Source organism: Anser cygnoides, chromosome 19, assembly GCF_040182565.1.
Source record: "Anser cygnoides isolate HZ-2024a breed goose chromosome 19, Taihu_goose_T2T_genome, whole genome shotgun sequence".
Lineage (NCBI taxonomy): Eukaryota > Metazoa > Chordata > Aves > Anseriformes > Anatidae > Anser > Anser cygnoides.
In genome coordinates this window covers 1,209,525-1,234,596 of record NC_089891.1, presented here as the reverse complement: position 1 = coordinate 1,234,596, position 25,072 = coordinate 1,209,525, and the positions used below count along the sequence as shown (strand labels likewise).

The 25,072-nt window shown below is 44.3% G+C and overlaps 1 protein-coding gene across 1 annotated transcript in view; it reads right to left on the bottom strand.

Moving 5' to 3' along the window:
* DNAH9 (dynein axonemal heavy chain 9) overlaps positions 1–25,072 on the bottom strand; it is a 198,131-nt gene that overhangs the window by 61,593 nt on the left and 111,466 nt on the right. The window contains 7 exon segments of the mRNA XM_066980302.1: positions 3,626–3,748; positions 5,615–5,785; positions 9,587–9,727; positions 12,048–12,212; positions 19,748–19,952; positions 21,609–21,731; positions 23,543–23,778. Coding sequence (XP_066836403.1) covers positions 3,626–3,748; positions 5,615–5,785; positions 9,587–9,727; positions 12,048–12,212; positions 19,748–19,952; positions 21,609–21,731; positions 23,543–23,778 — 1,164 coding nt within the window.

Sequence of the window (25,072 nt, the reverse complement as noted above, 5' to 3'; positions counted from 1 at the left end):
AACCTTTCCACAAGCCAGAGGCAGTATTTGCACCGAGGCTGACAACTGTGTCCTCTGCTAACCTCTCCCCTTGCTCCAGAGCTAACAAATGTGCCTCCACAAGGGCTCCACAGGAATTATCTTCTCCCATAAAGGCTGACTGAGGAACTGAATTGAGTTAAGCTCAGAGCAGCTTTTTCTCAACCTGTACTTAGTTTGAATTCAGTTCCTGTGCCAGGCTTAAGGAAGCACTAAAAAGCTTGCAACTTACCTATTTTTCCAAGTATATCAGCAGATCTAATAAAAGATACTACCTTTCCCTGAAAACTGAGCCCTTCTAGACAGGTACGTGGATTTCTTCATTCAGTAGTAAATATTGAGCTTCCCTGGCACAAATGAGCTTACAGCACAAAGCTCTGTGCACAGAAAAAGCTCTTTTTTGCTGAACTTAAAAGAAGCTGGAAGATGAAACCGCAAATGTGTGTCAACTGAGCAAGTATGAGCTGAAAACTGCTGCACAACTGCAGAGCTCTGTTAGCCTGTATATATTATTAATCAAACAACAATAAGAAATAATCAGCCAAGTTACACAAGGCTGTTTGTATGCCCAGAGTCCTCAACATTTAATGAGGTTTTCTTTGAGGTTAATGTGCCCAAAATTGGAGGCACAGAATGGGCCACAAATATCAATATTGATTTCTTTTGGCACAGCTATCTTGGCCTGATACCTCTGGCAAATGCAGTGTTTTGTGCAGGAGCATTTTCAATGTTCCTCTGAAAAAATTATACAGAATGCTAAATTCCACTTCAAATTTGAAATATGAATCTGAAACGTACTTTGCTCAAGCTTTGTTGAAGAAACAATTTATTACAGCACTTAATCTTTCTGATAAAAGAAAAGGAGATTTTTGCCTGCTAATAAGCTGTATAGAAGCCATGACTAATTAACCTAATTATAGCAGTCTGTGACAAAATGTGATTGTACTAAAACTATGCCTCAAGTAGCTGGAGTTGCCAAAAACTCAAAGGCTAATAAACCAACACACATTAATAGAACATAAACACTAATAAAGTTGACACCAGCTGTATTATTTATAGTAGAATCAATATTGCAAACAATCATCACAAAAGACAATCTGAAGAGTATTCAGTAGCCAATAATGAAGAATTCATTATCCAGAAATCCTGAAATATGTTAAATTAGGGCAGATCATTGACCAGTGGCTGCAGCTCCTCGAGATGTGCAGTTCATGGGGACAGCAGATGCACAGTGAGGCTGGAGACATCTCATTCTTGGAGCCCTCTTGGACGCATTCACATCCTGCCATCTCACAGCTCAGCAAAAGGGTGTGCAGAGCAGCTTCTTCTTGGTATCGCACAGTTTCTGTCTCAACCACAAACCCCAAGAGACTCAAAAGGAGAGAGGAAGCTGAGTGGGAAGGGCTCAGCTCAAAGAAAACCAGTTACTGCAATGCAGCTTCAGGCGGCAGTCCACTTTTATGCTCCCTCTCAATTTCTGCCTGTCTCAGGATAATTCTCCAGCAACTCCCCACACATAGCGACTGAGTGATAGCTACCCAACACCACATCAGTTTTGGAAGGATGGGTGAAAGATAGTGGAGTGCAGGCTGCTGCTGGCAACAAAGCTGGGGCATGCAGCTGATGGAAAAGAAGACGACCTTGTGCAGTGATGCACTGACACTGTTTGAGCTCTGATGAGTATGAGCTCCTTACCACTAGTCTCATGGCCAGCTCAGACACAGTATGCTATGCACTTTAACACTCTTTCGCCTGGATATGTCAAATACACAAGAATGGCAAGAATAAAGTCTGAAGAATGAATGATAGGGAGTTGATGTTCCTTCTGGTGTTTATAAGCCTGACCTGACTGTACCAACATCATCACAGTAGTGAGGCAGTTGCAGCAATCATGATGGAGCACAGGGGTACATGAAAGGCCATTCTACCCACGTGTGGAATGGAGTTGGCTGGCACAGAAAGGATCATCTCACAAAGCAGAAAACTCGCTGCAAATAGAGGTGTCTGCTTGGAGAGTGTATCACCTTCAGGCAGGGCTGGTAAAGGCATCCTTGTGCACTACAACAGTATAGTGTTTTCTACGATGCACAAAAGGATCTCCAAAAGGAGAATCAGAGCCTGAAACCCGTGCAATATATGGTGGAAGTAAGTTCACCTTCCAGAAGAAGCTTATAAGACTGAAGTAGAAAGAAGCTTTGCAGTGCAGAACCCTTTCAGTCAGTAAAGAATTCCAACTCAGTAGGACTCGAGGAACTGGAATACAGACTTCATGCTTTATATCCCCATGCTGAACATGAGCATGACAGAGCAGAGTTGAGAAAGCCTGAGAATTCAAACAATAACATGTATGTGCAGGTACGATCTATACACATCACACAGTCCAAAGAAAAAATACACTATTGCAAAGCATGGGATTGGTGGCTGAGCTTCCCTAATTATGTGTGTTGACCCTAAGTGTTCATTTAATTTGTCTTCAAAGGGGTAACAAAAAGAAAGCTGCTGCTGTCTGAACAGCAAAACACCAATAGTAAACAAAAAGATGATTAAAGAAAGGGTGTAGATTTTTTTTTAAATTCTCCATTATTATGGAAGTACATCTTTGAGAGGATGAATAAGACTGGTTTAGCAAGAAGTTACAAGTTTATTTTATGGCTGAAAATGTGATTGTGACATTTTCAAGATGAGCTAGCTTGCTTCTGTTTGCAGAATGAGGCAGAGGCTCCATCTTCACTGCTGGTAAGAGGCAGAGATGGTAATTCCTGGTCAGAGCAGACATGTTTGGCATGAATATTTCCTCACCACCATTTGAAATCTCTGTGGGTGACCTGGACTAGCAACATCAGCTCCATTTGATTTCTGAACTGTTGCCTGAACTTAGAGCTCTGTCCCTGGGTCAGAGAATGATCAGATGTCACAATAAAACAAAGGTACAATCTCAGACAAGGTGTGAACAAACACATGTAACTTGAAGAATATTCCTATCCCTTCCATGAAACAAATCATACCCTGCTGAATCAGGTCCAAATCCAGCACAATTCACATTTGTTGAAAAATGGGTGCAAAGTTGGGATAACGCACATCTCTCTAGGATGCTCTTCCTCAGCTCTTGCTCCAAAACACATGGCAGTTGTTAGACTGCCTCACTGCCATGATAGCATTTTTTGTAGAGGGTCTATCACCTGGCACTGCTCTGTCCTAGGACATCTCTGCAGATGGTCATATATGCCTTTAAGTCTCACCTCCTCCCACATACAGTGAATATGTCAATGTCCTTTATAATCTGTAACCACAACACCCAGAGGACATTCTCATTCCTGTCTTACAAAGAGAAAAGCCTAAATCTCAATGGGAAAAATCACCTTCTTGGGGACACACATCAGGAGTAGGGTCACAAAGAGCCCACAAAATTGATCTTTTACCTAAAAGTATCTTTTACCTAACTGTAGGTACCTACAGAACTCTCCATTTCTGTGGCATTTTTGTGCTGCTTCTTATGTATGGTCAGAACTTTGCTCACCCGATGCTATAAGGTCTGATCTGATGGCTGCTGAAAGGCCCTCAGAAGAGACAAGGAATGCTGATTTCACACAGCTCAAATGAAAGGTACCTTGATTCCTCCCCAGGAGTAATTAGACAGGAACTCCACAGGGCTTGTGACTCTGGTCTGTGCTGGGTATCTTAGTAGGAAATCCAGTTCTACTGCGTTGATTTCTTTACTCATCAGTAGTATCTGTAATTTCAAACAAACAAGATATCCTTGAGCAGTCAGGATACAAAGCAGTGATGTACTCTTATCAGTTTAATAATTCAACTCATGGAGCTGTCAAATGCGCAGCTAAAAAGTACACAGTGCCCAATGTTGGAGGGGTGTGATGAAACAAACCCTACAGATGCTCTGGGTTTCCCCAAAAGAGAACCCAGAATAATCATAAAGACTGGCAACATAAGAAGGTCAATATATAGGAAAACTACGTGGCAAAGGCTGTAGTTTAGGTTCACACTGCTGGCAGAGACACAGGTTGGAGGATGTGCTGCAGTCCCTGTACTTGATATCTGCAGCTAAAGAACAGATAACTCCTGCAAGGAACCACAGCATGAATCCTTAGGGTATGCTACCAAGGTCTTGCCCATCTCTCACCATCTTGTTCAATTTTGAAATTAGCTGGAGACATACTCCAGTATGAGAGAGTGCTAACAAAAGCCTCACACTACGTGCACCAAGAGAATAAGCAGGTCCCTGAGGTCTCAGACAACAGAGAGCTGGAGAGCATCCGGCCATTCAGCTACTCCCAGTGTTTTTAGCACCAATGGTGTCTCTGGGGACCACGTGGAGTAAGACTGCCAGAAAAATGCTCAAGGTAATTCTGGAGAGCCTTGTGGGTTCATGATCCCAGCTGGAACCGCCATTCCAAGTGTACTGCCAGACTGCCAAAATGTCAGAGACAAAGTCCAAAAATCCTGAACGCAATTTCTGGGAGGAAAAAGAGCAGTGCTGGAATGGTGAATTTCTCATTTCCTTGTCACAAATGCTAGACTGTACCTCATTATTGCCTACAGGGCAACGGCTTCAGATGCATGCCTGGCATCTCCTCCACCAACAATGGTAATGAGCTACTCAGTTCAATAGCCAACTACTTTTTTATACGGGAGAATCCTGGGTCTCATCATCCAACTTCCTCCATGCACTGTAACTGTGAATGTTGGTTTTCCTGACATGCTGAAGTGATGTCTATTTTCAAAGCTATTTTCAAAGCATGATGCAGTAATGTGTGCTACTTATATAATATATATAACACTTAAACTTATTATATAAGTATTATATATATACTTACACTTATTAATAAATTATTTAAATTTATTCAGACAAATATATTCGAAAATTTAGGTGTCTTTTGGTTCAGAATTAAGCCTGACTGTAAAAAATAAGTTGACTTTTTACACGCAGACAATTTATTAACTAAATATATTGTTAGATCCATTCACATATATATTTACTTTTCCTTTTACACACAGTATTTTGCTATGTAGAATTAAAAAAAAAAAAAGATCATGGCAATCACTGGCAGACCTGTACAGTATTTGTGCAGCTCAAATTTGGTTCATGTCTGCATTCTACATGTCAGGGCATTTAAGTAGTCATTCACTGCATAAACTTAGTAACAACTTCATAACATAATGCCAAGAGCTGTTTACTGTCTGAATTTGATTTCAGCATAGAGGTATACAAATGTCTCCTTGCTCAAATTGTAGACTAAAAATTATAGTATCACACTAGACAAAAAAAAAATAGCAGCTATGTAGCATGCATTTCTTTTGGAAAAAACAATCAGACTCGAAGACCAGCTTCCTTTTCTGTTCTTCAGGCAGGTATGTCTCTCTCAAACAACTGTTTGTCAGCGTAATGCAAATCAAACAGAGCATCTGTGACTGTTATCAGCAAGACAGGCAGAGAAGGAAATCAGTTCCACAACCCTTGTATTTGCTGCTCTGATGCTGAAGGCCATGGCTGTGACAGCGTGGGCCTTCTCCACATGCTGCTGTCTTTGCCAGTAAAATAAATCATTGCATACAAATGGCATGCAACAGTGGCGTTTACCTGGAAGGTGACTTGAGCAGTGTAGGTCAACTTATCACACTCAAACAGCCCCCGGGTTGTGTACTGGAACACGGAGAATGTAATGCTGTCAATGAGGTTCAGCACTCGCACTTTGAGGTTCTCATCTGGAGATGCCCTCTCCATGGCTTTCTGGAACACAATCCTGAATGCCTAGGTGAGGAGACAGAAAGACTGCGATGGCTTCCAGACGCTCTTTGTGTGGATCACCTGAAGTGCTGCAATAAGTGAAGCCACCTCAGACACTCGATCTCTGCAGCCACAACCAAAGCAATCCCACCCGGCCCACAGCCTCAGGAGGCAGGTGAAACATCCACAGACCAGTCTCTGTGTCTGCTTGTAGGTGCCTTTTCGTGAACAGACAGACATCGATGACAAACCCCATGACACTGTGATCGCTTGGGCTTAACAAAGTAGTGTGGAGACAGGCAGACTGAATTAAGACACAATGAGTATAGGAAACATTTCTCAGACCAAGTATGTTCTCTCAGAGGGATCACACACCCCACTTTCTCTACAAACATTGAGCCAAAGATTCTGGTGTTCCCAGAGGAAAGCATACCTCTCGTTTCACAAACGTTGTTGGAACTTAGAAAAAGCAATTCCCATACATACAAAAATGTCCAAGGAGTATTTTACTGCCTGGATTCAATGAAGGACTGGGTGAGAAGGGCAGGCGGGCCTTCACCATGTGGAAGTGGGATTAATCAACCAGTAAATTCCCCTTGGGAGTGGGTGCATGCATCAAGAAGGATGCTGTTATATAAGATACTAAGGATTCTTGCAAAAACATTCTGATCTAAATTTATTTTCAAAAAATAACAAAATAAATAAATAATAAAAAAAAGACTTAGAAACTTCCAGAACAGACTGAAGAAAACCCATTTGCAAATTATCAGGTGAAACTGGGGAAAAAAAAAAAAAAAAATCCTATGTCCTGATTAGCAATGCAAAGACTTGATACACTGGGACAAAGTTAATAGGAAATAACCAGGCCAATACAAATTAATAACACCAACCAGACGAGCCATGGCTATGTTGACAGCACTATGTTTAAGGCCCTACAAAGGGAGAACGATGCCTCAACAAATTAAAGTAACATTGATACCTACTGCATTATTAAGTAACTGCAGAATGGATTTTCCTGCTTACATTTCTTTAAATAGTGTTAAAACATGCTGTGGAGTCGCATATAAATCTTGAGTTCGCTAATTTATAATGGGCTTTTAGCTGTGTTGTAAGTATTTTAAAATCATCTCTGTGTATCTTTACACAATGTTTTATGATCTGTCATCAAAATTTATTAGATAAAAACATTTCACCAAATAATTATGTATGTATTTATACACATTACTAATGTTAACTGGAAAACATAAAACAAACAAAATACAGATGAGGTAGATTAAAGGTGAAACTTCAGACATTCCTGTATCTACCATGTATATACAGGGAATTAATCTTTCAAAGGGCACCCTTGCATGAAAGATATCTGTACATTTTCCTGGTAAAATTATTTCAGCATATGAGTCGTAGATAACGAAAAGAAAAGCTTCTTTGTGGATGTGACTCAAAATACTGTATTCTCCTCTCAATTACTTTTTCCAGGTCACTTGGCAATGTAAGAAACCATTTAGAAGAACTACTCGATTACAATGCCATCTCATTTAACCCTCCATTCCCCAAAACACCTTTCTCCTGTAACAAAAAGTGTTTTCCATCCATTAAAACATAAAAATGGAACTCTTCAATAAATAACCAGAGGCTCTGCTGGCCAGAACCATTTTTACTGCAGCAGGTCCTTAGAAGCTGTGCAGGGGCCAAGACAGCCCCACTGTCTTGGGCAGAACAAACAGGACACAGAAAGAGGGGTTCTGCCTAAGGAGCTTCCAGGATAAAGGAGATGGTTTGAGAGAAGCCCCCCTTCCCAGCAGCCAAGGAGCAGAAAACAACTGATCACATGAAGCTCAAACATGAACCAAAGACAGGAGCTATGAATTCACCACTGGGCATATATTTCACTCTAAAGATTTTGCTCCTCCATTGCGGCAAGTGGAGTCTCAGCCCACTCATACTTGCCATAAAAGGGGAAAGCCAGTATCTCAAAGCTAGCCAAGAAACTTGGAAACACGACCATTCCCACAAAAGCTGCTGCCTTCCTGCTGGGCTCTGCTGCCACGTGGCAAGTAGGACGTTCAGCCCCTTCACTAGGACCAGTGATAATTACATTGCCATCAACTTGTCATGTTGGAAATGTTCTCCAGGTGTTCTAGTAGAAACAGCTCCAGGTTGGAATGTTCTCCAAAGGAGGGACACCATTTCCAGCTCTGTACGTAATGTGTCCACACACTACAGAGTGACACTTTGCTGAGCAGAGGATATTCTAGGTTGACAAGAAAAAAAAAAAAACAGCAAGGCCTTTGGAGCACAGCCCCTCTGGCTATGTCTGTTCTGCATTTATTTTAGGAGCACAGGGCAAGAAGTGGGCTCTCTCCCAACATCATCCCCATTGGGCGTCCATACTGCCACCATGAGCATGCCTGCAGTTGAGCCTGCCAGCTGGTAAGATGCCCACAAATCCCATCTGGATTTCTAGTCTAAGACCCTTGTAGGAAAGGTTGGAGTCCCCCTCTTTTGTCTGATGACTGGATGACATTGTGAGAAGAGCAAGAACACAGCCCATGTGAGGGCTCCCCCAAACTGTAGCTAAGCGTGCGTGTGGGCTCACACTGACAGGCGGTGAGCATTCAGGTCACGTACATAATATCTATACCAACCATATGCAGATGCCAGGTCTGGGGTCACACCATGCTGTTGACTATCTTAAAGGTTTTGGCAACTGTACTGTAGGAAGCATCTAGGCTCCTTAGCCCCAGCTGTTTGAGCTGTTCTTGTCTCGGACAAATGGAAGTGGGCATGATTTGCCTTTTGTACAAAAGGTGGCAATAAATCCCCGGTGTTGTGGTTGCAGCGGGACAGGACTGTATTTAGAGAGCGATTTAATGTTTTAACACTGTGTCATTTGGGAAGTCAGGACTGTTTCAAGATCAAGATCTTGAATAATTGCTAAGGGTTGCAGCAATTCTCATTAACTTATGAAATACCTGCACAGACATTATGACCCTGATGACATCACAGATACAGAATTAAATGCAAATATAAAGCAAGATTAACTGAGGGAGAAAGTGACTCCAAACGCTGTGCAAAATCTCTGTGCATAAATATATAAAATACACAGAAAAAAGTACTTTATTGGCTCTTTCCCAAGATGATCTGTTTCAGATCCATTGCTCATCTTGATCTGCCAGGACAAAAAGGCTGTGCATATGGAGGAGATAACAAATGGCTTGTAGAGTTCTGCTTTGCAAAAAACTTCTTGAATTTTTAGTACTAAAGGCTGTTAATGCACCTCTAAGTCAGACAGTGACTTTTCACTGTGACTGTGACTTCAGTTCACTTGCTTAGAAAGAAACCAAGGAAAAGAAAGAAAAGCTAATTAAGGCTGATCTAACCTGATCTCATTCTAACCACCTGAGGTGGAGATGACCAGCAAATGCAGAATCAAATACAGATGCCAGCCCACACACAATATGCAGCACAGATGGACCTTTTCCTTCAACATTCATGCTGCTCATCACTGGGTCTTGCAGGCTCACTGATAAAACACCATTCCTACCACCATGGGCAGAGATAAACGCGCTCTGCTCATCATTTGCAAGAAGTATCATACAAATGTTTCCCAGTAATCACTAAACACTCTCACAACTCGTACTAATAATAATATAGGTAGACTTACAAAGATTGTTTTTTTCATAAAATCAAAGCAGCAGAAGGAATTGGATTAGATCACCTTCTTATTCAAATACTCTCAAATACCCTCTAGAGAAAACTTTTATGCTTGGTAAGAGAAGGAAGGAGCTCAGCTGCCTCCTGCTGCCATGGGAGCAGGGACAGTACCTTCAGAGAAAACTGGTACATGGGATGGATGGCATGGAGATCATTCATGGTGAAGTACAACAGAGAGGCCCGCGTGGCTGCAGGCCTGTAGTGCTCCCTTGCCTCGTTAATCTTGGCTTCAGTCACCTTTGACTCCTGGACCTGGAAGGAAAACACAGAGCAAAACTAAGGTGAAAAAATCCTTGCAAATTGAGTGAATCTGCAGCTCAGGGAAAGGTTGTTATCTGCCACAAAAATGCTAGGTCAAGAAGTGGGCAACTGGCATGTGGTCTCTGCTCTCCAGACCATGGTGCACCAGGCTTGAGCCATTTGCTCCTAGCAACCACCTTCCTCTGGTATATTCTCCATTTAACTGCATTTATCCTCACTTTGTCCAGTCCACTGCTTCCCCAAGCCCCCCCTCCTGAGTTCTCACTACAGTTCCTGCTCTTCACTAACTGGAATTATTTTCATCATCAGTGAGCTTCTCCTGCTAATTGCCCCCCTCCTGTGCAAATCATTAATAACACAGGGTTGAACAGACAGTGCTTCTTTTGAGACAGCTTCCCCCAAGGCTGAGAACTGCTACTATTTAATGGCTATTTGCTGCCTTTCTTCTCCAGCATCTAATGCACCCCTGCCTGGATGGTCAGGTGTCAGCACAGCTGCTGTGATGGATATGGTGAAAATCCTTTTGGCAGATATATCACTCTAACTTCTCAGTCCTATTCATTCTTTAATTCCACTTCAGCATCATAAAGTGACATCCTTGATTCTCTTGGGGATTATTTTAGGCTCAGACTACATACAGTCATAAGTGTCTTTCAGCGCTGATCCAACTAGCTCAGCGAACCATTCAGTGGGGACGTGGCAGAAAGGGGCTCAAGCATGTGTGGTACAAACCTGCAGAGCACAACACAGCCCCCAGCAAAATGCACACTGCTGGGCCTCTCTCTGCCATGACCTGAGCTGATACGAGCACACCAAACCTTCCCAATGAAGCTCCGACTGAGCCTTAATCTGTTGTGTGCAACCAACACATGTTGGGATCCATGGGATTAGTCTGTTTGCACGACCCTGAAAGCAATGATGGGCTGTAGAATCTCAAAAAAAAAAAAAAAAAAAAGCATCTGCAAAGTTTCTTGCAGAAACAAACACCTGCATGGGCCATGAACATACTTAACACACCCATCCATGTCAGAATGTCAGATGAGTTTTCCTCATCCCCATGCCCTCTCTGGTAGCACCTACATCTCTTCACTGACTACACAGGGATGTCAGGGTCTAGCCTAGACTTAGACTACTTTCAGTTGTGCTACCCACAAAATACTTACTAAATCTAATAGCATAAAAGCCAGAGGTGGGGAAGACAGTTGCTCTTCTTAAACATAGTGGGGAGAATTGGTATAGGAAAGAAAATACTGGCTGAACACTATTTTGTGTAGACAAACCAGGAACAGAGGAGGGGTTGACTTGAGAAGCAGAGTTCTAACATTGTCCTGAGATTGCTTTCCATGTGGGTACCAAAATCATAAAAAAACAAATCCAAAGTCCAACATTCATCCCCATTGCCACAGAGTTGGCAGTGACCAGCATTCCAGCCTCATCTTGTTCAGAAGCTGAAGCATATCAAGAACATTTACTTCAATAGGGAGATGCCAACCTTGCCATGTCAAAACATCCCTTCAACATGCCCTTTGAGCATACTGTCCTTAGGAAGCTGGATGCATATGATGTCCCATAAAGAGCTAGCAGAAATCATTCAATTTTTTCATGTGGAGGCAGTTCCAGCCTGACCTGAGCACATGGGTAACCTACCCAGGCAGCATGGACCCACGGGCTGGAGGACAAGTGCAGGCTGTGAAGATGAAAGGACTGGGGAGGGCAGCAGCTGAGGATGGTCTGACAGAGGTCCTATTGCAATCCTGTCATGACAACATTTCTCAAGTTCCCTCAGCATCAGGGCAAAACCACCATGCATTTAACTATCCCCATGTGGCCAGCTAGGTGACCCAGGTAAGTGACAATACTGACAGTGCACAGCCATTGCAACAGCTGATTTACACCTTAAGGAACGGATGGGTATGAAATACCCAAGTTCTTGCAGATTTACTTGAGATCACAAACTCTACAGTCCCCTGTCAGTACTAAAACGCAACCTAATTGAAGAAGTGTGATGTACTCAGAATTATGCTGGAGCAGTTTAAAGCTGCCTTGCTACAGTGTGTAAATTTTATCATCTTTACATCAGGCACTGCCATTTTCTCTTGGTCTTAAATAGGCCATTTAACATACAAAAGCTCCAACGAATTAAATAGCTTGAAGCTGGCCAGAATGGAGAGCACTTCAATTTATACCACTTTCTATTTGCTACTCAGCAAAAGTCATAGAGACCAGCATAGCAAAAAAGCTATGTTTCACCCACAAACCCTTAAGGATAACATCATACACATTTTTCTCTGGGCTATCACTGTCTTTTTACCTTTTCTTCAATTTCTGCTGCTGTCTGTTTAGTGATCTCCAAGTTTTCCACCAATGCTGTGTCTCCCAGGAAGTTCCCAGATGCCGATGACAGTCGAGAGAGCAAGTTGTCCTCTAATGTTTTCAAGGTGATTTTGAATCCATTCTGTTGCTTCGTGAGATCTGACTGCAAATAACCAATGCAGAAAGTTTTAGCCACAAAACATGCAGTAAAGCAAGGATTAACCACCTTCACATAGGGATGGGCTTCTAACTAGCCATTGCCACAGTCCAATATTGATTATTCCTGCTCTCTATGATTCTTGGATATGGGCAGAGCTCTGAGGATCACTCCACACCTAACATATCATTGATTCAGAGAAATCCTGAGCAGCACAGAAAGCATCAGGAGAACTGAGCCCTTCCACTAGAAAAGTATTAAACTGCTGGAAATGGAACAAGAGGAAAAGACATTCAGCCTCCATCTCAAACACACATCCTGCATCTCTTTCTTAAAAGGAGCTATTTATTAGGCGTAATTCAGCCTGGATAGTCCCTATGGAGCAAGCCTACATACTAACACAGCTGCTACTCACCCCCCTGTGAAGCTCTGCATACCCCACTTCAGGTCAACACCAGTCCCGCTGGCAATGAGAGCTGAGGGACTGAAAGCAGATGGTGAAACAAGGGCAGGCTCACTAGGGCAGAGATGAGCACAACTCATCTCAGGCTCAGAACTGAGCAAAGTCACAGTCTCGCTCAGTGCTGCTCCCAGTTGGACCCTGGCCTCAAGACCTCACAGCCCATCAGCTAGCTGTGTGAGAAGCTGTACGTGCCAGGGGAGGCCCCACAAAAACGGGTTTGCAAAGTTAATGCGAAGATAGCCAGGCAGAAACAATCAGCGATCATCTTGCCTCAAGGGCAGATCTTTTGAATTCTACCAAAAATTCCTCCTATTTCTGTGAAATAATTCTCCCTTGGCTCTCCCCAGCCACTTGTTCCATTTCCCTCTTCTGCAGAAACACCAGCGATTAACACTGTTCATGGTGGAAATAAAAACTCAGCTGGCTTCTTTTTGAAATGGTCCTCCAGAACAGATTCTCTTCTATGAAATGTCACTGCACTATTCTACATGTTTGCTCAAGGAAACAGCATCTTTCCTGACCTTCAGGTGCATTATATTATTTCACTATGGGGTCCTATTGCAAATGTCTGTTTTTAATGGCATGACAGAAAACATCTCATAGCAAAGCCATGCATCTGGTTTGGATGCTGCTAAGTTATAAGCCTGGTGACTGTCCTCTACAAAAATAAAGTCAATCACTAACATGCTGTTATGTAAAACTCTGTCAAAGAGTAGTGTTTTAAGTACAGACACTGTATTTAAGTGACACAACCAAGCGATTCAAACAACTTGCAAAATAATGTTTTAAAGGCCTTCAGAAATCAGCCAGCTCCATGAAGTAGCAGGGATGGTGCACGTGCAGTGCATATGAAATGGGTCCTGGGCCACACCAACTGTCCCATGGCAGATTCAGTGGCATGAACCAACAGATTTAATCCTCCAAAGACTCTTTCTGGAAAACCTACCCAACCTTCCAACCACCCACAGGGGCTGAAAGATCCCCAGAAATGGGAAGTGTATCCCCGTGCCTCTTCCAATCCCACAAAAGGGAGCCACTAATATTTGCTCTGTTGTCAGAGGCTTTCAAAGAGATTAACTCTTTCATTAATAAGTAATCTTTCAATATTTGGGCTGAAATTTCATATACTTGCTGCACACACTCATTCTATGTTAATGTCAAGTCAACTATTCAGCAGACTGTGCACTGAAGCATGCCGTTTATTGGTATTTCAGCTATAAATGGCTGTTCTTAAAGGCCTGTTCCGTAGGCATTACACACAGGAGTTTGAACATGGTGGTAAATATTTCACAAGTCTTGAAACAGAAAACTAACATGGCTAATTTAGTAAGTTCCTGTCACTCAAGCATAGCATGCCTTGAAAAATGACATTTTGCAAGCTATTATTCCAGACCACAGACTGTAAGCCCTGCAGTTCTTAATGAGGACGTGTGTGACTTTTGCTCCAATAGCTTGTAATCACCATGCAATTTCTGAAAAGCACCCTTAGAAGGGCGCACAATGCTGTATTTCCCACAACAGCCTGCATCTGTTGCAGCTTTATCCTGCTATTGTTTTCAGCAGTAGCAAGGTCATCATTTCTTATTTCTGCAGTGGAGCTCATTATCTGTTATTTCACAGTTGATACATAACAGTGCTAGTTCAGGGAAACAGGTTATTCTAAAACCCTTTAAAATCTTGCTTCATGAAAAACAAAAAAAAAAAAAAAAAAGGCCCCCGGAGCTACTGGGCAGTTTGGCAGGACTCATTACCAGCACCATCCCAGGTCAGATACCAGACTGCAGTGAGCCACAGCAGCCACCTGTCCTATCTGCTGGGTTTACTCTACTATCTTAACATCACAAACCAGATAAAAACCAAACCATTCAACCAAAACCAAGCAAACAAAACCCCTGTATTTTCAATCCACTTCTAAAGAGCTCTTTTTCTTCCTGAATTTCCCAGCAAGCCATGTGACCAGGATGGTGGACTGCTGCAGTCCACCTGCAGACCTGACAGGGAAGGTCTCAGGACGTGGCATTGCTTGCCTTGGCCTGAACTGGTTTCAGTTCCTTTGAGCTGTGGTTGTCTCAAAGCCAGCTCCCTAGTGGTGTAACCTGTTTTAGCCTGGCTTTAATTCAGAGTCACAGCATGCAGTTATTCTGCACAGCCTGAACCGCCTCTAGAACAAAAACATGGCAGAGTACAAATGTGGCACGGTATCTGAGGCTTCAGACTCTGCACACCCATCGTAGCAGGCGTGCAATGCTGTGGATGAGATAAAGCCAGTTCAAAGGTAAGAAGGAACAAAAAGACTCAATAATGAAGAAAGAGATTTCATATGCAGACTGTTGAGAAAACATGTATAAAGTGTTGGTGTTACTGTAATTGGACAAATAATAACCCTGGACGCGCTTTTGAGGGATCGGGCATGCTGACACCGGATGGGGCACAGCTGTCCAGAAGGGGCAAGAGAGTTCTGGGCAGTAAGCTGGCTGGGCATATCAGGAGGGCTTTAAACTAGATGTGGTGGGGGAAGGGGATGCAGCTCTGAGCGAAGAAAGCATATGTGAGAACACCATCACTCTAAGTAACGGCAGGGAAATACTTGTGAACTGTCCCAATGCAATCAGGGAGGGCTCTAGAAACGCAATACGACTGATTGCCCAGCTGAAATGCCTCTACACCAACGTACGCGGCATGGGAAACAAGCGAGAGGGATTGGAAACCATGGTGCAATTAGACAAATATGACCTGATTGCTATCACCAAAACATGGTGGGATGGATCACATCATTGGAACATTTGAACACAGGGCTACAAACTCTTCAGAAGGGATAGACAGAGAAGGAAGGGAGGGGGTGTTGCCCTCTACACTAGGGAAGGAATTGATTGGGAAGAGTTGCCTTTGAGAAACAGCCACGGACAGGTTGAGAGCTTATGGGTGAGAGTTAAGGACCACACCAATAAAGGACAGCTTGTGGCTGGGGTCTACCACAGGCCGCCTGATCAACGGGAGCCTGTGGACAAGGCATTCTTGCTTCAACTACAAGAAGCATCGCACTCGCATGCTCTCATCCTGATGGGGGACTTCAACCACCTGGATGTCTGCTGGGAAAACTACACAGCAGGCTGTGAGCAATCCAGAAGATTCCTAGAGTACACTGAGGATAACTTCCAGGTCCAGGTACTAGACAAACCAACCAGAGGAGAAGCGTTACTTTACCTGGTGCTCACCAATGCAGAAGAGTTCAATAAAGAGGTCAAGACTGGAGGCAGTCTGGGCCACAGTGACCACACCCTGGTTGAGTTTGCGATCTCGAGGAATACAGGCCTGGCAAAGAGCAAAGTCAGGGCCCTGAACTTCCAAAGAGCAAACTTCAAGCCATTTAAAGACCTAGTAGCTGAGATCCCCTGGAACACTGTCCTTAGGGATAAAGGAGCTGAGCAGAGCTGGAGACTCTTTAAGGATGTTTTCCTTAGAGTGCAAGAATTCTCCATCCCCCTGCATAAAAAAGCAGGCAGGGAGGGCAGACAACCAGGATGATTGAGCAAGGACCTGCTGGTCAAACTGAGGTGCAAGAAGGAAATGCACAGGCAGTGGAAGCAGGGACATGTGGCCTGGGAACAGTACAGGGATGCAGTCCGGATGTGTAGGGATGGGATCAGGAAAGCCAAGGCACAGATGGAACAGAGCTTGGCAAGGGATGCAGAGAATAACAGGAAGGGATTCTAGGTACATTGCTCAGAAAAGAAAGGCCAAGGAGAGTGTACCCCCTCTGATGGATGAGAAGGGTGAACTGGCAATGACAGACATGGAGAAGGCTGAGGTACTCAACAACTTCTTTGCCTCAGTCTTCACTGTCAGTCAGGCTTCCCATGTCGTTCATCTTCCTGAACCCATAGATGGAGGCTGGGGGAGCAAAGTCCCACCCACTGTAAGTGAAGAGCAGGTTGGAGACCACCTGATGAAAATTAACACGTGCAAGTCTATGGGGCCCGATGACATGCATTCCAGGGTCCTGAAGGAATTGGCTTATGTAGTTGCCAAGCCTCTCTCCAACCTATTTGAAAAGTCCTGGCAGTCAGATGAAGTCCCTGGTGACTGGAAAAAGAGAAACATCACTCTCTTTTTTTAATAAGGGCAGAAAGGAGGACCTGAGGAACTACAGACCGGTGAGGCTCACCTCTGCCTGGCAAGATCATGGAAAAAATTCTCCTGGAAGCGGTGTTGAGGCATATGTAAGACAAAGAGGTGGTCTGAGACAGCCAGCATGGCTTCACCAAGGGTAAATGTGCCTGACCAATCTGGTGGGTTTCTACGATGGAGTGACTGCATCAGTTGACAAAGGAAGACCAATCAATGTGATCTACCTGGACTTCTGCAAGGCCTCTCACACGGTCCCTCATGACATCCTGGTCTCCAAATTGCAGAGAGATGGATTTGAAAGGTGGGCAATTCAGTGGATAAGGAGTTGGCTTGAAGGTCGCACCCAGAGAATGGTGGTCAATGGCTCTATGCCCAGGTGGAGGCCAGTGACGAGTGGTGTCCCTCAGGGGCCTGTCCTGGGACCGGTACTGTTTAATATCTTCATCAATGACATAGACAGTGGGATCGAGTGCACCCTCAGCAAGTTTGCAGATGACACCAAGCTGAGTGGTGCAGTCGATACAACGGAAGGAAGGAATGCCATCCAAAGGGACATGGACAAGCTTGAGAAGTGGGCCCACATGAAACTAATGAGGTTCAGCAAGTCCAAGTGCAGGGTACTGCACCTGGGTTGGGGCAATCCCAGGCATTAGCACAGACTGGGAGAAGAACTCACTGAGTGGCCCTGCAGAGAAGGACTTGGGGGTTCTGGTGGATGAAAGGCTTGACACGAGCTGGCAGTGCACGCTTGCAGCCCAGAAGGCCAACTGCATCCCGGGCTGCATCAACAGAGGGGTGGGCAGCAGGGGAGGGAATTGTCCCCCTCTGCTCTGCCCTGGTGAGGCCCCACCTGGAGTCCTGCGTCCAGGTCTGGGGCCTCCAGCACAAGAAGGATGTGGGGCTGTTAGAGCTGGTCCAGAGTAGGCCATGAGGATGACAAGAGGTCTGGAGTACCTCTCTGTGAGGAAAGGCTGAGAGAGCTGGGGCTGTTCAGCCTGGAGAAGAGAAGGCTCCAGGGAGACCTTATTGCAGCTTTTCAATACTTAGAGGGGGCTTATAAAAAAGATGGAGAGTGACTCTTTGCTTGAGCAGACAGTGACAGGACAAGGGGGGATGGTTTTAAACTAAAAGAAGGGAGATTTAGAATAGAGGTTAGAGGAAACTCTTTGGAACTAGGTGATCTTTAATGCCCTTTCCAACCCAAGCCATTCTATGATTCTATGATGATTCTATTAAGTTGTTCATTTTATTAACAATAAATTCTCGGCTCCATGTGTAAGGTTGCTCCATAAGGAGATTTTGAGAACAGCACCTACTGCACAGGTCTGTAAGAGCCACCTCCATCTGCCCATGCGCCAGAGCCTTCAACCTTCCCCAGCTGCCAAATCCATCCTTGTTGTCCCAGGGAATAAGGAACTGCTCAGAGCACACCTTGAGAAGTGGCCTCTACTTTGGGGAATCCAGCAATACAAACACATATTTTCAAGGAGCTCCCCACAGCTATCAGACAACAGCCCCAGTGGTTTTGTCCATGTTAGCAAATGAAATAGAGGCAGAAGAAGAGAATCAGAGTGGGTAAAAAAAAAAGTCTTAAATATTCCTACAGAAAAAGAAAATTGCATCCCACACTAATCTATATCTACTTAGTGTTCATGAAGCCCCAAATCCCCTGGAGCTGGAGGCATAGCTGACACCCAGGGATAGGTTTCCATGGTCTTGTGTCCAACCTTCCTCTTCCACAGCACACACATCCTGAAGAAGCAAGGACTCCAAAAGATATGATCCCTATTTCACGTCATTTTCACTGCTCCCTAACACACAGTTCTTTTATAACATGGGAGGAAGTGCTGCAGATTACAAATTTTCAGAGCCTAATAGTGGATTTGATGACTGCACACGATATTGAATTTGTCTTTCTTATTGTGACAACAGCCATTAACAGCAGTGCTGCTGAGGCTAAGAGGAATGGTCCTAAACGCACCAGCAGTTAATGACACCACTGTGATCCCCGTGGTCAGCCCACACAACCCCCTTCTGTGCAAATCAGCAAAAGCAAGTGCCTGCACGCAGCCTGTGCATGCCAGCGATGAGCGAGTGCCGGGGTGCCTGATGGAGATGCTCGGGGTCCCTCATGGTCCCAGCAAGATAACCACGGATTACACATTAAATCAGTTCATTACGTACTTTTTATGCCATCTTTTGGCTCGTTAGCACATGAGCCTGTTTAAAACGAAATGCATCATTAAGACTGCACAGCTAACGTGTTTTAGAATCTCATTAAATGAAAAGATTATTACAAAACTGGCCTGGCCTGGCTGAATGTGTGCAGTAAATTTATTCCCACTCTCAGTAAATATTTAGTATTATACATATCCATTACATTGCTAAATGTGCTGTTAGCAAAAAAGCTTTTCTTCAAAAAATTATATTGAAACTGAAGCCATACTTATTAAAAAAAAAAAAAAGGAAAGGAAAGGAAAGAGAAAGATAGAGAATATTTTGGCCAATTACAAGACAGTTGGAAGAAGAACCAGAACAGAAAAAAATAGTTACCAGCCTCACAATATTTACAGTGGGAATCTGATACCATAAAAGCATAAAATTAAGTGAGATTAATTCCACAGATATTATTTTGGAAGTAAAGTCTAGAGAAAAATGACATAATGAGAATCTCAGTTTCCACTTACAAGAGGAATAGGACGAGAAATTTTTACCCAAATTTTTGGAGGAAAAAAAAAGACTTGAAATTCCAGTTTAAGTGTTCCCAAAATGCCAAGAAAACAAAAAGTTGAAGAAAAAAATCCTCATCTGAGGGAAATCTCCTGATTTTACGGAGAGCTCTGTGATCTCTATACCTTTGCACATGAAATGCTATCTGTTTTAAAATAGCTGTGTTACTTTTAAAAAAAAATATTTTACTGCCTCCTAGTGCAAACTCCCAGCTACTGACCTTGAGCTCCTCCAAGTCTGGCCTCTCCATGCTGACCACTGCTGCAAGCAGCTGGTCCTCCAAGCCATCCTGTGTGACGGTGAAGTTGATGAGGGTGCACTGTGCCTGCAGCTCGGGTTGGAAATGTGGGTTTGCCAGCTTTGTGTGGAGGATGAGACGGAAAGCAGGGTTGTATTCACATTCTTTGTCCCCGATCTTAATGTACCTGAAATTACAGCAGCAGAATGAGCGCACATCTCTTCCAGGATGTTTCACCCAAACACAAATGGTGGTATCAGCCAATGGAATCTACCAGCAATGGGACTTTGCACACAGCAATCACTTTTAAAGCAGAAAGTATTTGAAATTGGACACACTTGAAACACTCCTGATTTAGGATAAAAACCCCAGAGTCCTGCCCCTGAATTTCGGACTCTCTTTGAGAAGACTCAGTTTCCAGCACTGGGGTGGTCAGTATGAGCCAGGAACCTTCCTTGCTTTATATGGAGACCATATTCTGCCTAAGGCTGGTGTTACACGGAAGAAAAGCCTCCCAGCATTGAAATTCTAACTGGCTACAGCTAAAATTGTCTGGTCTGTGGGCTTGAGCCAGGCTGGTTGATTGCACTGAGCTTGAGCAACGAAGCTGGGTTCAGAGAGCAGCTTGGTGCCATTCCTGGGAGGTAACATCACTTGGGACCCAGGAACTGAGGTGTTCTGAACCCAGGTTTGGCAACACACATGGGAAACCGAGGAAAAGGGAAACTGGACATGTATGAGGACAATAGTGATGCTTTCATAGATGCAGCTGGGCTGTAATGGAAACAGTGGTGTCACCACAGGAATTTGAATACACTTTCCTGTCAAACATCAGCTGACGAAGTCTCTTCTTGACCACCTCTATTGCTTTTACAGCTGGGAAAATGAGGCAGAGAGAGATCACACAGCACAAGCAGTTCATGGCAGTGTCCGGGAGTGCCCTGATTCTAAGAAGCCTTCCTGTGCCAGGACTACCAGAGGCCATCTGTGAGTTCTACAGCAAACTACTGGGAGTTGAACTGGTCCTGGAAAACTTTAAACCCACAGTTAAGTAAGGAAACGATCCTTAAGGAACTTAAGGAATGGGAGATCCAGCACTTAGCCAGGATTTTGTTCTTTACTTCTGAAAGCCAGAAGCAGGGCTGCAGTTGGGGTGCTGCAGGAGGCACAGACTTGGAGAAGCCCAAGCAATGTGCATCCTTCTAAAGGCAGGCGACTCTGCTCTGCAAAAACTGGAGAAACAGCATCAAAAGAGTCCCTGATCCAACTTTAGTGCTGAGCACAAGGTTTTATTGGTTGCCTTTGAGCACATTCTAAAAATGTGCTCATTTTGCACAAAAATGTCAATCCCTTGCTGCCCCTCTCTCTGAACTCCTCCAGGCTGGAGGATGACCAGTGGCTGCCATGAAGAACTTGCCCTCATTAAGAAACACTTATATATTCCTAATGCTTACATCTGTAGCTGTAATCCTAAATGATTTAGTGTTTGCTAAAATCCAAGGTTACTTTTTCTTCACAACAGCAATAGCTATTTTGGTAATAGTTCAGCACCAAGATTGCCAATTACAGACACCAAGGTCGTTATACAAAAGGTCTCACTTTTACATGAGGTTTGAATGGCACTGTCCAGCTAAATGAAAAAGCCAGGTTTATTTCAAAGCCATCCTTTGACTGAATTGCCTGTGACTGCCTGATTTAAAATGCTCTCACTTCTGAAGGGAGGATGTTAGTGCTGCCATAGACGAGCACACAATTTGAGGTCAGAAAAGGAGAGCACAACAGCACAAAGATCCCAAACACCACGATGGAAGCACACATGCCATTAAACCTTCCAGAAGCTCACCTTCCTTTCTTGATCGTTTCTCTCCCCAGTAATGGCCCCAGAACCGGATCCACAGATTCCTCCAGGTTTTCAATCAAAACCAGTTCACCCGCAGCCAGGGCTCGTTCCATCGTGTCCAGATACCTGTGGGAGACAGTGGTGGCACCCATCATGGCGAGGCTGGATGCGATGCTTCGCAACAAGGGGGCCATGAAGGGGACAGATGGGGGCTCTGCACTGTGAAGGCAGCTATGTGCACGTACCAGAACTTGCTAGAGAGGAAGAGTTGGTGTCGATGGTGTCGACATGCAGTGTGGAAAGGGGCAAAGTCTTGGCTGTCCAACAGAGAGAATGGGATCTCAGGTCTCCCAGGGACAAGCAGTAACAACTGCATCTTCTTTCTCAAGGAAAGAGCATGGGCAGCAGAGAACAGAAAAGGCTCAGACTGTTTGCTTTGTTTTTATCAAACACTTTGTTTTCCCCCAGAATCCACTGGTGCAGTTAACCTTGCGTAACAGCTAGGAAGAAGAGCAGGTTGCAGCTCCGTTGTGCACAGGGTTTAAGGACATGTTTAGGACAGTGTGACTATCATTTAATTCTTCCTTCCTCACAAGGAAATTGGACTCCTCTGCACAGTGCCTAACTGCTGGTCAGGGATGCTCTGCACTGGGTCACACACTTGTGCTCGCTCCTTTGGGGCTGCTCTGCATTTAACGCAACTTACTTCTCTGCAAAGAGGAGAGCAGGACCCTGGGCAGGCGGGGAGGGTGCTCACCGACTGCTGCTACCCCATCAGAGGAACCACTCAGCTAATTCCACTGGCTAAAACATCGGAACCTCACACAAAACTCCCCTCTCAGAGTACTCTCTAGCTGGTATGTGGCCAGGAGGGGAAAAAGATGTTCTATGGTTGTACTGATGCCTGTAATGGCAGCATATGAATGTTACGGGGTCTATTTCTCCTGTTCCAACCTGGAGGTTTGTAGCTAGGTGTCTCCTCTGGCATCCTTACTTTTCCCCAAGCTCCTGAATAACTGCAAGGCATGGTGACCTGGTTGGCCAGGAAACAGAAATTTGCTTCTATGAAAAAATATAGAAGTTTCCAAATGTATTGTCAGCCCACATGAGAGCAAAGCTAATAACTTCTTGTTATTTTCTATGAGGAAAGCAGAGTAGGCACCAGTGGAACAACCTGGGCAACCCCAAGACATGGTGAGACAACAGATCAGACCCATGCACTGAGCTCTCAAGCCACTCTCACCTATTGCCAATGCTTTGTTCTGTATATAAATATATATATATATAAAGTCTCAGGGCTCATGTCCAGGCAGGAATCTAACTGTGGGTCTGCTCCTTCCAGATGGGAGTCCTTACTAGTGGGTAGAAATCAGTGTGACTTGATACAGCAGAAAACAGTGCTCTGACGAGAGATAAGAGCCAGGAGTGGAAAAGCCTTCCCACAAAAGATTTGGCTGGAACAAGGCAGAGGTGCCATGAAGAAAACCTCCTAGCTGCTGCCAACGTGGGAGCAGAGTTAGCCCATCTGGGTCTCAGGGAACAGAAAGCCTCAAGCCAGTTTCACCCTCTCCCTTCGTCCAACCTGTAGGAAGCTCCACTCATCTGCCTGGGTAAAAGAGTCAGGACACAACGCAGCACGAAGCTGCGGGAGGACGACATAGTCTTACGTGGAGCTCAGCCTCCAGCACGTCGCTCTTTTCATTCTCCGTTTCAGAGGAGTTTCTATGGTAACTTGGCCGAGAACTAAACAGCCCCTCTATTTAATGAGGAATCTCTATCATTTTGGTAATGAATAAGCAGCTCATGCACAAATACATTTGAGGGTTTTCCTCAATGTAATTGGCTCTGATGGCTGCAGTTAAACATACGCTCTTCATCAAATACGACAGGCAGATAGCCATTAAAAGATACTGTGATGAGATAAAAATGATGTTTACCCCTTCTGCCCAATTCGGATCACTCGGAGGTCTTCACCATACTTGTTTTTGATCCATTTGATACCCTGTAACTGGGGATCCACCATGAGGGGCCAGCGTTCGCAGTTGGTGAGGATGGTGGCATTTTCAGTGGACATGCGGTCAGCCGGCAGCCCCTCGTTCTGCCAAGCCGCTATGTCAGCATCATCTGTCAACATGGTCAGAGGATCTAGGGATGGAGTTACAGGGATGGGCACCTGGCAGGAAAGGAGAAACGTGTCAGTACAAGGTGGTGAGTACAGCTTGCAACATACTCCAGAGATGAGCAAGCAAAACAATTCAAGCAAAGTTAGCCTAATTAAGAACTGAGAAGTCTTATTTATCAGTGGCTTGCCATTCTACAGGGTAGTTTTGATCTAGTATTAAGTGTTTCCCACTCCTGTTGTGAATGAACATAAATTATGCATGGATCCCAAAGATTTTGCCTGCGGAGTACTGAGAGCCCCAAACGGCTGCAGCCGCACTGAGCAAGATCAGACCACACTCTGCTATGTATAAGCTCTCTGAGATGACAGCTTGGAAGAATATAATTAACACCCTCATCAGCCTGCTGTTGTGTTGCAAAATGGCATCAGCAGTTCCAGAAACACTTCTCTGACATGGGAGGCCACTTCTGGGTGTGACAACCAGAAAGTTATCTGTGCCAGTCATCTGAACAGAAAGGGTCTTTAATTTTCACATGGAAATACAGGCAACTTCTGTGAAATTTCTAAGCACCAAGAGAGGCCATTTTTGGAACAACACTTCCTTTTGTAACCAAGGTTTTGGTTTTTTTTTTTGTATTAAGAAAGCAGGATGATTTTTTTTTTTCTCTCACATCCTAACTTGTTGATTTTCTTGGCTTTTTTATTTGGGCATCACTGCCAGTTGTGACCTTATTTAAAAGCCTGTTGGCATTTCACCAGGATTTATAACATCCAGTTAGGTAATGATGTGCAAAAGCTCAATCCTGCAGGAGACAGAGCACTTGCATTTACTTATGTATGAAGTACCTGGTAGAAATTAGTGAAATATTAAGCAAACCTGAAGCATGATGGTTTCCATCTGGTCAAAACAGCAAGACATGTTTGAAACCAGCTGAGAGGCATGACCAGCATGAACAGAGCTCATGTCCTACACGAAGTACCATCTGGAGTCTTTCCAAGCCTACCAAAGAGCTGGCAGTGAGCTCTGCCTGCTCCAAGCAGTCCCTTTTCCATACCGTATCTCTCTTTCTGGGCTATCCCTGACTCCTGCACAAATTGGCAACTGGGCTCCATGTTTGAGATGCTGCACTGGGACTTCTCCTCTGTCCATGGGAGAATGGGGTCACTTGCATGGATCAAGGAGACCACAATGTCTTTCCCAGAGAGCAGTGAATCAAGCATGGCTATGACTTGCTCCTCAGTGCAGCTTGGTGGGACCTCACTTAGGAGACTCCCTATGGACAACAGACTCCCCTTATGGCCATGTTATGCACAGTAACAACTGCTTTTCAAAGAAAGCAGGGCT